We start from the raw sequence: 15443 nt of genomic DNA, 5'->3' as shown, positions 1-15443 counted from the left end.
TGTCGCCAGAGGCGCTGGAAAGTTCGGCCAGAGCGACACTTGCCCTGTGCAAGGTACCGGCTGGGGGTAAGGGGAACCTATCCACTCTCAACGGGCGGTCATATTACGCCGTCGTGGGAAAAGACTGTACAGTCCTCTTTAAGTTCTAGATATAGTCGAGGTAAGCGTCGGGCGGCAGAAAATCTCTAAAACCCCATACTCCTTTTCTCCTCTCCCACACAAAAGACTGTGAACTGCCGAACCCACTCCAAGGCGACGTGGGCCCCCCCTGTGTGAGAAGTACAGCTATCTTTCCCTGCATGTTTTCACGTAAGCCCGTACTATCCCGAGGGGAAAGGAAGAGACCTACCTACCTCCTGCTGCTCTGGTTCTGGCTCCTGCAGGCAATGGTAAAGAGGTATCTTGCTGACACGCGGAAAGTAGTTGGGTGTGTTTACGTTCACTTAGCTTCTTCGGTGCTCTCAATTTCCCGGACCCCGACCTTGCCTTACTTCCTCTTTTCTCCTCTCTCTTACTCCTACCCAATCTCTCTCTCCCTACACCACACACCACAAACACACCCAAGCTATCTTTCTCTCACCCTTTCTCGTTCCCTCACTATCCAAACGCTTCGCTCGTCCTTAGTTCTTGGGGAGCTCCAAGCTCCGATGTCGTGTGCCATGACGTCCATCTAGTCAGCCTCCGTAAGAGGGACGCTCACCACGCGCAGCCCACAACGCCACTCAATTCGAGACGCCACCCCAAGCATTCTCATATCATGTGTAAGTCAACCCGTGCATTTCTTCGAGCTCTGTGACCCCACAGCGAACTAGTCAGCCTTTTCATCGTTCCGAAGCGTCACCTCATAGGTCAGTGTCGTCCTTATAGACGACTATGCTTTCAGAGTAACACTCCGACGAAACACCGCGGGCCTACTGACTCTTCCAATACCGGATCACAAACGTTCTCTATCTCCTCATTCTAACACGAAATAACTAAACGTTGTCACCTCTGTAAAACACAATGACCCCCCCAGTCGTCCCGTCGTGCGTAGCTATCACACTCATACTTTTTCCCATCCAGCTCATCTCAGACCATCGAATGCATTCCCATACAAACCAATAAAAGCAAGGACCGCCGCACGGAGCGACGAGGGAGGAGGACGCACTTCCGGTGTTTGTGTCTCGCCGCTCACTAGTATGCCTAGAATAGTACGAGCGCGTACGATTAAATGATAAAAACACGTACATTAGACTATTCCGGTACTCGGCCTGTCACACGGCCGTGCTCCTAGATTGACTTACCTTGATGTGCCTCTTAGGTGCGGCTTCAACGCCTCACCCCCCTCCTTTGCAGGGGGGCGTGGTCAGCTGCAGCTCATTTGCCACAGAATCAGCCCCTTGCAAAAACAGGGCTGGAAAGAGCAAATAGAGCGAAATGAGGCATGATCTGTTTGGTATTTTGAAAAAAAAACTTCACAGACATGTTTTATATAGGTATGGCCCTACAATATATGTTTCAAATATAGCATGATAGGTCCACCTCCATTTACACACATTTGAAACCGTAGAACCTTTTTACTGCTATCATGAATTTGTTTGATTCTATAAATAAATACTTTATTTTTTGGAAACAATTACTTCTGATAACATCTCATGTTCAACACATCATGGTTCTTTATAACCTATAGGGCATATTGTAACCTGACGTACAGTACAGCTAAAGTACAGTATGCTGTAGCTGAAAAGATTATTCATATTAGGTTTTTTCCAATTAAGATCTGTGGAGCCATCATACATCATCATTACGTGGATCATTCTAGCACAGTTCTGAAAACTGCAATTACTAAATGAGTTGTATTGACACTGGCACATAAACTGAAACAACAGTAATAAAGACAGCAGGAAAATCTGTGAGTTTTCAAGGTACTCCTAAAAAACAACATTATCTATTGCACTTTACACAAAAGGCTACATGCCATTAAACTGGGTTACATATATCTGCATAGCTCAATAGATCAGCCACTTTAAAGAGAGCGAAACTAAACAGTATGTATGGCATCTCACTTCAACAGAATTCAATCGACAATTTCCCTTGTTGTGTTGAGTATGAATACTGAGGTCACACTTTCTTACTAATATCATACCCCAGCCATCATGTAATACTTCATTTATTGTTCCCTTAATTGTCTCTTTAAACACCTGTCACATACATTCTCATTATCTTTCCACCGTTACACAAAGACGGCAGACTATAGTTATCGGGCTGCAGTGAGGGAGTTGATCCCTCAGCTGCGTTACCTAGACGATGTAAGGGTGGAGGAGGACGGGCTGAGCTGCAGCAGCACCATGGGAGAGGACTGGGCCATCCTCCGAAACTCCATCAGAGACTGCAACTCACCTCGCGCCGCTACTGACGACGGTGTGTGTTTGTTATGTTGGTTGTTGATTAATTCAGGGGGACAACTGCTGTTTATTGAATGGGTCACTCACTTCTGTCTTTATAGAGGACACAGCAGACAGTGAATGTCCTTACAGCAGACCCAGCTCAGCCAGGCGCCCCCCCTCCAGTCTCTCCTGCGTCTGGCCCCTCTCCTCAGCTGACTCCAGGCCCCACACTGGCTCCAGACCCATGTCAGCCTCCAGACTTGGGGTTCTCTCCCCTCCTGGGTCCCGACCTGGTTCCGCAGACTCAAACCTAGCAACAGTGGAAGCAGAAACCAGCATCCTGACACATGGTGAGGCCCTTTAATGGCTGTCATTCACACTGATGTTTTCAATTAGATATATTCAACATCCAGCTCCGATGCATCATCATTTTTATATTTCTTTTCTTTTGGCTTCGGCCCAAACTTTGTAATCTTTACTCAACACTGCCACCAAGAGGACTGTTTTTGTGTAAGAAAACTGTTTGATTTACTGAATTACTTCTCTAATCTGCTGCTTTCTGAAGGAGCTGGCAAGATTCTGTTCTGTGGAAACCCAGTCCAGGCCATACGATCGAGGCGAGAAAAATTGAAGGTAAGTGGGGTTGGTTGGAAAGAGGAACGACTAAATCACTTCAATAACATCTTGTTCCTAGAAATATAGATCTCTTCTGAAACATCTCTACCTGTCCTTTCCCAATTTATATTTACCCTGTGAAAGCTCGTGATATGAAGGTTGGGTGGGGGTCAATCTGAGGGTGAGGAGGTGAAGAAAGAAAGGGAAAAAGTGGGAGAGAAAATATGGAGGATTGAATAATAATTGCGAGAGAAAAAAAAGGAAAAGAGGGAAAGGGACAGATGTTGTTTTACATGTATTCATTAACTTTGTATCACTGTGGCGCGTCATTTACCGTAGATATTTTCTAAATGTATTTTAGTTTATCAGATCTCTAATAAATCTACATCAATGTATACCTGTTTACAGTTTCCTGTACAGTCAAGCATTTATAGTGTGTGTGTAGAGGCCATTATAGCCACCTGACACCATCAGCTCGTCTCTATAATGTCATGTCAGTATGTCCACAAGGAGCTAATTATTAACAGGAGGACAGAAACCTGAGAGGCCCGGTGGTGGGAGGACACAAATGGTTGGACATGTGTGAAGGGTGCAATAGTGGCAGAGCAGCTTGACATATGGGGCTTTCCCTGCCAACCACATGTTATCTATCATACTGGTATAAAGGATACACGCTGTCACGCTCTTCTCACTGTATTCTCCCTCTCTGTCTGGCAGTTACTATCTATAATTAATGAAGGCTTTTATTCTGTTTTGTGTCCTTACTTCCTCTCTACTGCCCCTCATGCTCATCGTCCCTCTCTTTGGCCTTAAAGACGGCCCCCAGCAGGTCTACTTTCACCCCCCGTGACCTACCCATCCATGTACCAGAACACTCGTACGACCTTGAGGAGTCAGATGTTAGAGAACGCGTCGATGTGTTTGCTGAGCTTAGATCTTGGAGGGAGCAGCACAGCAAGTACGAACACTCTACACACATCACGTACTTTCTTTAAGGGCTGGACATATACTAAATGATTATAAAAGTACATTTCAATGTCTGGTTACAGAAAATGTATTACAGACACATGGATCACCATTAGCATATGTTTCATTTCCAACCCATGAGGACTTTTTTGAAAGAAAGTCAGGGTGAAAAAGCTAATGAATACCTGATTAATGATGCAAAATTTTTTGTTTGTTCCTCACATTCGCTCACAACCTGCCTTCCCATTACTTAAGGGGATGAAACTAAACATCTTTCTAAAATGTCTCAGGCGTCTCCAATCCATAGAGACAGGAAGATTGCCCCAGGTTCTGGCTATAATGCATAGTGACGAAGAGGAGGGGTACAATGATGATGAAGAAGAAGGCTTTGGCTGTGTAACGAATGACAGTAGTGATGAAGAACATGGAGCAGAGAAGCATGGTGACAGCAGAGATGCTGCCTCACCAGATTCCTCTTTCCAGTCTCTTTCTCCAGGTGAGTACTCACTTAATGAACATACATGATCATCTTTTATCCACGATAACATCTGGATTAAAACCATAACAAATGACATACCAGTAGGTTACCAAGAGTAATGGCAGCTACTAAACCTTCTGTAATGTTTTGTTTTTCAGACCTGCATCATAGAGAAGCTTTATCCCCGGAGGTTGCTCAAATGTCCCTGTCCCCAGACCCCACGCTCTACCCTTCCCCCCCTCTCAGTGTCACACCAACCACTGGTATACAGCAAAAGCCATCAGGGGTCCGCGTGCGAAGGCTTCGACTCAGCCATACCACCTCAGAACATTTATCTGATTTGAAAAGAGTAGGGGGCTTCTCTGGGTCAGGTGCAGCCACAGGAGACACGGACTTGTCATGTCAAAGGGTCCAGCAGCAGATGGCCGATGTCCCTCTGTTGCCCCTTCCTGCACACAAACCCCACCCACCTTTAGCAAGTGCCCTGGGTAATGGGCTCTTGGATTCATGGTATGGCATTTGAAAGGTTATGGTAGCACACGTTTTTGGAAAAAATTGCAATTTAAGTGAGCATTAAACTGGAGTTTTAAATACAATCTCTAACATTTTGACTTTAAACTTTATTAAAAGATAGATAGATGGATAGATTAGTACTTTATTAATCCCAAATTGGGAAATGTTTGCGTTGCAGCAGCATACAAAGACAAGGCAATGTACATAAGAGAAATTAAAACACTAGAAATAAACAATCCAAGATATTTCTGAAATAGAAAAAAAATAGCATTAAAAAAAAAAAAACATATACATGTGTAAATGCAAATTACAGTAACAAAATATAAAGCAGAAATGGGTGATGATAAAAATAAAACGTTTGTGTTTTTCAGTGGAGAGATGGACATATCCAGTATACATTCTGGCCGAAAGCTTCTTCAAACTCCTCAGATGTCCAAACTCTCGGACAGACCAGCGATAACTCGTCCTCACACAGCCAGGGCAGCTCTGCAGAAATATCAGCAGCACCACACACACCAGCCCTGCAGAGGGAGCCCACACCCAGACTGACACCAGAGTGAGCAGATGTTTGGCTGCCTGGCCAGTGATCGTTGATCGTTGATCAGTCAAATGCAGGGAGGCCATTAAGGGTCATTCCCCTTATTTGCTCACTCACATGCTCAACATGCTTTGAATGAACTGTATTTTTGCCATGTGATGTTCTCTGTCTCTTTCTTAAGCTTAATATATATAAGACCTTGAAAGCATTCCCAATAAATGTTTGTAGTGGCCAACATCACAGTCCTCTAACATAAGTAATTGAGCAATACACATCACAAACTAACAGTGTAATTGGATCCCTGAGATGATCCATCTAGTGCTTCCGCGATGCTGGTTGCTTTATATGAGCCTGATGAAAAAGAAAGGGGATGTGACTAATCCTGCACATTTGCATTTCTCAGGTTGAATCAACTTACATAGAACTCAAATGCCATCTTGTGTTTAACCCAATTTATTTGTTTCTGTATATTCTGTAAAGGATAATTCATCCAAAATGTCCTGCAGTGACATTGAGTGTTTTGACATTCACGGTGTAACAGTCTAACTTTGCCACTTGAGGGCAATCATCTTTCATTTCTGTGAATCAAAAACTCATTCCGTTGTTTAAACCTCCAAACAATTCTTCAAATCCACAACCTTGAAACTCAAGAACTTTCATTTTGTTGACTTGTTGTTCATATCTAATAAAGCATCTACAGTACACCATAGATTTAGAATAAGCGTTTGCAACCCCGCACAATTACAATACAAGACATGATGTATTGACTACAGAGAAATGTAATGGAGCAAATCCAGTCCATTAAGAGATCATTTTTTTTGTCTGTGGCATATCCTTTTGTTTTCCTAAAGCTATGGGAAATTACCCATCCTCTGTACCATGAAGGACACTCTCTGACTGAATTTGTCCTGAGACGTACAGTGCTTGAGGATCTGGAGAGGCAGCCATATCTATAATTGTATTAGTTCTTCAAGCACTGCAAGGTGTAAGGCAATATACAGTATATACACACAGACATACACATATATACACATGACACACACAGAAATGTATGGTGTGTGCATTTCCACTCATCCATGACAGGCTCTTATATAACATGTTGACACATTTCTTATCTCTTAGCATGTCTTTCCATCACTTGTGGGTAGCAGAGCGGAGCTTTCCTGGCGTTTCAGGCTGCAAAAGTTGAGCAATGTTCAACTTTGGAAGCTTCTGAAGCTTTCGGTGGAAGCATCAGCCAATCAAATCATATGCCAGTACAAGCTCTAGCCAATCAAACCGCTGCTTGTGTGTCAGGGGCGGGAGATTCATGTGATTGGTTGTTGGTCGAGCTTCAGACACGCCCGCCGGCAAGCTTTTTTTGAAGCTGTAGTGTGGACGGGCCGTAACACCTTCGATCAGCTCGCAGGAATGCCCTAATTTGCGGCATGGCTTTGCCCCTCAGGTGTTCTCACTCATACTTTCATTTTACTGGTGCTGTTACATTTCAGGACACAGATGGAGTAGTGTGAAAAGAAAGGGCCTCTATGGTGGGAAAGTGTCCACCTCTTTCTAAATAGTCTTGTAATTTTACTGAAAGGGGTGATTCTCACAGCTGTTCGGGATCTGGGACCTCACTTGGCCTGTGAGAAGCTTTCTCCCACTCCTCAGTTATTAACAGATGAGACAAACCAGTAGGGCCTTTTTTCCTCATTGGCTTTTTGATGGTAAATGCTGTTAGAAGTAAAAAAAAAATATCTGATGTAACAAAATAATAATTCCTTGTACATAATCTAATATGTATGAAACTTTTTCAGTATTCTTTTTCCCAAAAATCTAATTAAAAAGACAATGATAGAACCACAGTGCCACTACTCCACAAGTTTGCTTTTTGCAACCGTTTCCCCAGAGATGATTGTAAAAAAAAAAAGGGGGAGGAGGAGGATAGCCATATTAAGGCAATAATATTAATGGATAGTAGAGCAGCAAAATAAGTCCCTCATGTCATAAATACACACATATATTTCTATAAGACTGAAGTGGAGAAAACTGTGTCAACACATGCTGTGAATAACATTAAAACAAATCTTGCTTATGTGATTCAATTAAAATTGTGATTATGTCTAGTTGTAGTTGCATTTCCCAAAAGACTATCAAAGCCATCAGAGACAAGAGATTCATATAATAATCATTTTAGATTAAATATTACTGCTCTTTTGTGTTGCAACTGTATATAACAACATACAGGTGTGAATCAATTACAGGGAAAAGACAGGACAGAAACGCACTTCAACACTTCACTTTGTGACTGAAAGGGTCATTTTCTTTTCAATCATATTTTTTTTGATTTGTGACAGGTAATTTTCCTTGCATGTCTTGTTACTGGAAATACAGTATGAGTTCAGACAGGCTGCAACAAGGAACATTCCATTCAATGCAAGATATTTAGGCTCCATAACTCTTTTTACACTGGCCATTTCCAACCACATGCAGACATTGCAGTCCAGAATGGTAAAAAAAGATATAATGCATAGAGTTAATCACATGTACTCCTTCTTGTTGGGATGAATATAACTTAATAACAGGTGGTGTTAAATGTGTATGCTAAGGTAGATCCATTGTATTTAACTGCCTGAGTTCTGCTACAGATGTTGCCAATTACTTTCAAGATACATCAGGTAATTCATTTGAACTAAAAACCAACATCAAATTGAATACATGTATAGATTTAAAAACAATAACTTTAAATGGAGAGGCTCTATTCGATTAGATTAGATTAGATTAGATTAGAATCTTTAATGAGCTATAATGCTCTCAGTAAATGTTTTGCAAAGATAAATTGATATAAACTGCAGCTAAATTTGCATTTTATGCCTAATCTGCTTCAAAATCATGTGTCCTGTAACTATTCAAGAGGAAGAAATGAAATGCTGTGGGACTCGGAGAGAATCCTGTTTTCTTTCCAACTCATATTGCATCTATACATTTGAGGAGAAGAAGATGACGGTTTAAATGTTTAACAATCCAACCCAGAAGAACAAAGCACACACAACTGCCGTGTAGTTGTCTGTTGAGTGATTCCTTTTTTTATTTTCTCCTAAAATAGACTTATTTAGTGATTTTAAATTGTTGGATGAATACAACATTTATTTTGGTTTTACCTATGTTGGCAAAGCCTAAAGTCACCCCATCAACATGATTCAGTGAATCAGGGATTGCTTGGCACAGTGAAATATTGCTGACAGGATTTCTTAAGGTGATTAAAATAAGTGGATGATTATATGATTTCAACTTTTAATGCTGTATCATTTTGTGAGAATGTTTTATTGTGTTTTGGCCAAGACGGGTATTAAAGAATCAAAAAGCAATCATTAAAATGATTCCAGTAAATTAAGTAAGCCCTTGCCAAACTTAAAACATGGAGGTTTTCTGTTCATTTGTTTAGGAAACAGCATTTACTTATGTGAAGCTGACAATTGAGCGGCCCGACCAAGCAAGGAGACAGAGGCAGAACGTCCAAAATACAATCCGGTATGGGCATTTATTAACTCATGAACACATGACACACACAGCCTCAATCCTGCTGTTTCTCCCTGAAGACAGCCTGCAGCCACAAGGATCTCACACACACTCCCTTTCCAAAAACAGACAGGGCAACAAAGCCTAAATACACACACTAATCAGCAATTAGACACTGGGGGGGGGGGAGACAACACAGGGCACCAGGTGCACACAATCAACAGTAACAGACATGGGAAAGGGGAACACTTTTCAAAACAAAACCAGCAAACAGAGACAGACAAACTAAAAACACAGACAGATGCACAAACTACATACACTTCGCCACCAACGAAGCTACACAATCCGTAACGGAGGCCGAGATCTATGGCCATCACCTCCGTTACAACTTATTACAGTGCTATGCGATATAAAAAAAAACACGATACAGATGCAATTAGCACCTCCTGCTTCGAACCCTTCCTCCTTGTAATAGCCTACACACATGCAGTAACATGTTGTAACTTGTATTTAAAGAGAACACTCCCTGCATCAGTTTTTTCTTAGACTATATTAATGGAGCCAATGGCCTCTTTAAATAAATTATGTCAAATGCAGAACATCTCAAATCAAATCAGATTTAGCCTGGGACCTTCAAGAAGGTTGGACCTCAAGTTGTAATTTTGTGTTATAATTTATTAGTAATAGATCATCCATCAGTGTAATCTAACTGCTGACAAATCAGATAGGCTGATATAAGAGCCTTAATGTACTCATAATCTGTAATAAAATGAAATCTACTGCTGCCAACGTGCCTTGTATTTGTGGTAATTTCTCGAACTATGTTTTGACACTGGTGAAGTGCACGCTGTTACCAGACTGTAATCCTTTATATTTTATTTAGAAACTACTGACCGGAAACTGTGTTATTTCTATTTCCTGTGTGGTTTGATACTAGCGGACTTTTGACGACGGGGACCAGACTCAGACTGGACGATGAGGCACTCAGATGTTCGTCGTGACAAGATCGACTACTAAATCACTTGTAAGATGTTTAAAACCTTTTATTTTATTTTCTGCCACATGATTGTGACATTTCAATGTTTTTGGAGGGGTGCAAGTGTTTGCAAGTGTGCCCGTGGCGCTGCACCTGCAGGGGGCGGGGGGAAGGCTAGCGATAAACTGGATACATAACTTTTCTCCCTGGCTCTGTTGTTGAGCAAACACACGTTACGTTAAAAGTTAGTCGTCAAACTTCATTTTGTGTTAGTATGTTTAATTGGCTTCGTGGCTACGTCATTTAAAAGACTATATTGTAAATAAGTGGTCGAATAGTTAATAGCAGACTTTAACACCAAAATATGTTCATGTAGGCTGGTTGAAGTTGTGCTAAGCTGTCAAGTAGTAAACAACTCACTTTTGTAGATTAGGTACACTTTTAAAAACACTATTGTCAAGCTTAAATTAAGTTTTATGGAAATAGCAAAGGTTATCACAATAGTATGTCAACAACAACATCACAAACCTTGTTATCATCATCATCGTCATCACCATCATCCTCATCTACTTATCACATTGAGTAATCATATTTGCATTTTGCATTGAATTTGAATTGTAGAGGTTTTTATATAATGACGTTTTAATACACCCATATTTTTACACACATTCAAATGGTTGGCAGTTGAGGGAAGTATTACTTCAAACATTTTAAAAGTAATACTGCATCATGTGCTGCCTTATCATTGTTGATTTGGTCAGCTTTTGAAAAAAACTTGATTTTGCTAGTTGAGCACATTTATTTATATATCAGTGATGTTACTTAGGCTACTTAGTAAATGTGGTAGCATAAATATATTTGAATCTCTTACCCTATCTCTTGTTGTCATTTGTATTGTAAGGCTGCAACTAGCCATTCATTTCAGTATTGGTTAATCAAAATGTCCCCCCCGACTAAGTAGATTCATTGATCCCCAGAAATGAGAATCTTAAATCAGAGTTGTTCAAATCAAAATGTAGTTGTTGTTATAGCTTCTCTCACATATATTTGTTTGTTGTTTACATAGAAAAACCTAAAGACAGCGCTGTACCCAAAAACACCCCAAACAGCATCCTAAAGGGTGTAGTAGTATTTATTGACCAAACATATTCTGAATGCACTTATACGAAAAGTGTAAAAAAAGATATGTTGCATATGTGCATTATCATTACCATCAAAACATGTAACAATTGGTTCAGCAAGTATTTGTTCACCTGTCTAGCCGCTTTGTAGTAGTTTTTATATGATGATGCATACATACGTCTCTTCCTTTTCTGGTTTGTCCCCGGGGATTTTTGGTCTGTTTGTTACTTCCTCCATTTCTCGGTTGTTTGTACCTCTTCACTCCAACTTCCTTGTTTGATGCTGTTTTCTTCCCTTTTCTTTATCTTTCCTATATTACTGGTTGACCACGAGTGAAAGATCAACTTTGTTAATAGTCGTTGTGGCCTCTTTATGTATTGTCATCATACTTCATATTTTATGTATATCTTTTGAAACCATAATGCTTTTCCACAAGTGTTTAGGGTCTTCCTTGTCAGATTGCTTTGTGGTGTAGATTATCTTTGAACATGAGGCTGAGATAGGTTGCTGTTCTGCAGTATTTCTGTATTAGCAATCTTTAAAAAATGTCCTTTAATCCAATGGATAATTCACACGAAAACCTCTAAGCCTTAGGAATTAAGTCTGGAAAATCAGCATTTTGAAATCAGGGGATTTCACATCCAAACAGACATTTATTTTTCTGGAAAATGATTTTGCTTAGTGCTACAATCAAAATCATTTTATAATATTTTCCTCTGGTGTTTTTTTTTATATTAAATGTGAAACTCCCTCTAGTCATAATGCTGGAATACAATGAAAAGTGTGACACCATTTTGACTGTGTAGTGTTGAGTTACTTGAGCTCTTTGTCCCCCCCGCACTATGAGATCCCTTCATGGTGACTCATCTGTCCAGCTGCTCAGCACTAGAGGACATAAAGGCTTGTCTACCAGCTGAGAATTACATTCACGCACGCAATCTCGCAGATACTAAATGATTGCAGCACCAGCCTATTCTCACCCCTCATGCTAATGTATGGACGTTTTAAACATTAGGACAGTTTAGCTCCTCTATAGATCAAACAGGAGTATGATTCTTATATGGTGCAGCCAGATCTGCCCTTTGAATGTATGATCCTCAAATCCTAAGCAATGGCTGTTATCAATGATGTCTTATCTTTTCTGATGTGAACAGTAGTGAAAAACGATATGTCAATTGCAAGTTAGGGGTCACCTATTATGCAAAATCCACTTTTTCATGTCTTTTATACATAAACACGTGTCCCCTCTGTGGAAAGAGATTCTGAAAGTTTCAGGAAAAAAGATTTTCTCACTTTTTGTCCTGATCCATTTATATAAAAACCTGTCTGAAAATGAGCTGATCAGATTTTGGCCACTTTATGATGTCATAACGATTTTTTGGCTTGTATAACCATTAGCCAATCATCAACCAAGGTAACCCCGCCCCCACCTTATCACCTGAATCTCCTCCTAGAGCACCATTGTGTTCTTTTTAACCAAATATCTCTCAGAGGGGCGAGGGGAGTGGCTCCTTATTTTCATCTAAAGTAACAGACAGAGAATCAGCACTTTTGAAACAGGGCTGAAACAGAGGGGATTATGGGATGCAACAATGCACGATCTGTGTGGTATTTCGAGTCAAACACTTCAGAGACATCTTTCCTATTTATCTGAGATGTATAATATATTGAGGGAAAACAGTATAATAGTGGACCTTTAAGTAACAAGTATTTAATCACATATTGGACTTGACTTTGCATAACGTAAGTGAAACTATAGCACCCAGGCTCAGGTTTGAATTTTCATTTCAGTTTGGCAAGTGTGGTTTATAAAATGAAGCAGAGCAGTTTGCATACTGTAAGTTATTGTTCCCTGAAGTTGTAAAGCTGAATGCTTTTCAGTGTCATGTGATTAGATCTTATCTACACATTGCATGCTTATTTTCCTAGAATAATTCCTGAATCTGTGGTAAGCCCGAGCCAGAATGTGCCTATTATCTATTGACAAGCTGATAAAGGATGGTTAATCCTCAGGTAGTCCTCTCAATTACCAGCAAAAAAAAAATCAATGCTGGAGGCTCAGAATTGTCATGGCTGTAACTGTCTTTGCATTGGACTCTGTCACCTTCTCTCTCTCTGCTCATCAGCTCTCCTGTCACATTCACACTGTGGAGAGGTCATTTGGCCTCCTTTCACTTGGTAAATGCCTTTCGGAGAATTAGATCTGCCTGCCACCGCTGAAGTAGGGCAATTTAGTGGCGCAGAGGCGATGTATTACAAGGGAGATGATTGTGTTCAAGTGTTCAGTTTATTTCTGAGAAAGTGATACGAGTGATATCAGTCTGATAATAAACCTGTTGCCTAACATTGGTAGACTGTATTGTTTCACTGTTCTGTTGGGGAAGTATGCTGGAAGGCTTCGCTGCAATTTAGGTTACTACTTTGGCAGATGCCAGCAGGGTAAAATCACGATACACTTAACATTCAAGGCTTTTATTGGTCATACGTATCACGTACATAGCTACAGTGTAGTTATGACAATGAAAATCTTAGGTCAAAGGGATTTGAAGTCTTAGATTCCCAAATTAGATGCAAGTCTTGACATGCTTTCTGTCAGGCTTTCACTTTAAAAAGTATTCCCATCATCTGAGAACATGTACACCTGAATAGTAATACATCTACTTAAGATAAAGAGAAGTTAGAAAAAGCCAAGATTGCAATTTAAAAATGCTTGTATGAAAGTATATAGGAAATGTCTGAGTGTGCATGCTGGATATAGAGCTGTACCATTAGCTTCACACTGTGCTGCTCAGCATTGTTCCTCTTAGCGAGCAGAAATAGGCTGAAGGCAACCTGTTTGGCACAAAGCTGCTGTGAAAACTGGGCTGTGAGGAAGATGAGGAGGAAACAGTCTGTTCCCTTTTCTGCAGATAGTTACGGGTCAGGCACGATGACCTGTGTCCTGCCTCTGGAACCCAGCTCAAATTCTCTCCCACTATCTGCTTAACTTCTCTTCTTTTCTCCTTGCCTCTGTACACCCCCCCTCTTTATCAGACTCCCCCCACCAACACCCCCACCCCCAACACCATCTTCTATTATTTTCTCCCCTTCTCACTCCGTGCAAAGGGAGTGGTGTTTTGGCAGTCATGTGACTTTTTGTCTGAACACAATTGCCGGTGTTTTCCATTGGCTGATTTTCTTTGAAAGAGCGTTGGTTTCCCGGGAGATGGGGAATGGCGGCAGCACTTCAATTCTTTTTTTTCTGCAGCTGCACCCCCCCCTCCCCTCTGTATTGCTCTGAGCGGGTCCCTCTCTGTCACTCTGTCTCTGTCTCTTCCACAGGCGGTGGTGGATCAGGTAGCCCGGAGCATGACACACACAGACACACACAGACACACACAGTGTTGTGTAGCTCTTCCTCCTCTCCCTTCTCCTTTTTCATCAGGCAGAAAGTCACAGAGGCCATTAGACTGCGGGAGGTGAGTGAGATAAATGTCCTTAAGTGTTTTTTGTGAGTTTAAACTTTTCTTTTGTTTCTAGTGAAACTCTTTGCTCAACTTGTTTTCATCACTGCAAAAGTTTTTCAAGGTTAACTTACGAGTCCTTCATTAAACAATGACTTATTGTATTAGATATAAGTCAGTGTATGTTTATGTGACGAATGCATTTATAAGTCTTGTTACGCACCATGGTTAATGAAAATACATGCTCAGCTCGTGATCATATGTTATAAGATTGACTGATGTTTTAAAACATTTTTTTTAAATTATTTATTCTACTAATTCATCCAAAAAAGAAAAAATATATAATTCATACACACAAAGATAAACAAAATTAGTAGAAGCGGGAGGGCTGAAGCATAGCTTATGGGAAGTGGCCCTCCCGTGAATCATCCTAATATAACATTGGCATTATTGCGTCAAAAACATATAGAAATTAAGGAGTACAAAGAAATAAAGAAAACTGGGAAAAAAATAAATAGAGGTTAGGGAAAAAATAAATAAATGCATACAGGACTGTCTCAGAAAATTAGAATATTGTGATAAAGTTCTTTATTTTCTGTAATGCAATTAAAAAAACAAAAATGTCATACATTCTGGATTCATTACAAATCAACTGAAATATTGCAAGCCTTTTATTATTTTAATATTGCTGATTATGGCATACAGCTTAAGAAAACTCAAATANAACATTGTGAACACTTATTTTCAAGTGACTTTTTTTTCATTCACACAAACACAGAATATACATAAGCACCATATGTTCAGGTGTAGTACACAAATGCACTCATATACACCAATACAAATATTACAAGGCAATTTCCAGGGCTGGAATAATAATTCAACCGCATAACAATGAAAAAAAATAAGAAGGAAAAGATGAATAAAAAGT

General features: G+C 40.3%; 2 protein-coding genes across 8 annotated transcripts in view; both read left to right on the top strand.

The window, feature by feature from the left end:
* lrrc56 (leucine rich repeat containing 56) overlaps positions 1-6168 on the top strand; it is a 19827-nt gene extending 13659 nt beyond the window's left edge. For all 5 annotated transcript variants that reach the window (XM_010774170.1, XM_010774178.1, XM_010774162.1 and 2 more), the window contains 7 exons: positions 2223-2400; positions 2486-2716; positions 2932-2999; positions 3797-3939; positions 4238-4443; positions 4584-4935; positions 5310-6168. In XM_010774170.1, the coding sequence (XP_010772472.1) occupies positions 2223-2400; positions 2486-2716; positions 2932-2999; positions 3797-3939; positions 4238-4443; positions 4584-4935; positions 5310-5487 (1356 nt within the window). In that variant the 3' untranslated portion in view covers positions 5488-6168. The remainder of the gene's footprint in view (positions 1-2222; positions 2401-2485; positions 2717-2931; positions 3000-3796; positions 3940-4237; positions 4444-4583; positions 4936-5309) is intronic.
* Positions 6169-9911: 3743 nt separating this feature from the next.
* Positions 9912-15443, top strand: part of rassf7a (Ras association domain family member 7a) — a 34207-nt gene continuing 28675 nt past the window's right edge. Inside the window, exons 1-2 of one of the 3 annotated variants that reach the window (XM_010774093.1) lie at positions 9912-9998; positions 14394-14530. The gene's annotated coding sequence lies outside the window, so the exon portion shown is untranslated. Of the gene's footprint in view, positions 9999-14368; positions 14531-15443 lie in introns of those variants that run through there. The other 2 variants (XM_010774099.1, XM_010774085.1) reach the window with 2 other exon arrangements.

This window comes from Notothenia coriiceps, unplaced genomic scaffold (assembly GCF_000735185.1).
Source record: "Notothenia coriiceps isolate Sejong01 unplaced genomic scaffold, NC01 NC01_scaffold00000339, whole genome shotgun sequence".
Taxonomy (NCBI): domain Eukaryota; kingdom Metazoa; phylum Chordata; class Actinopteri; order Perciformes; family Nototheniidae; genus Notothenia; species Notothenia coriiceps.
This window is presented reverse-complemented; position numbering and strand designations above follow the sequence as displayed.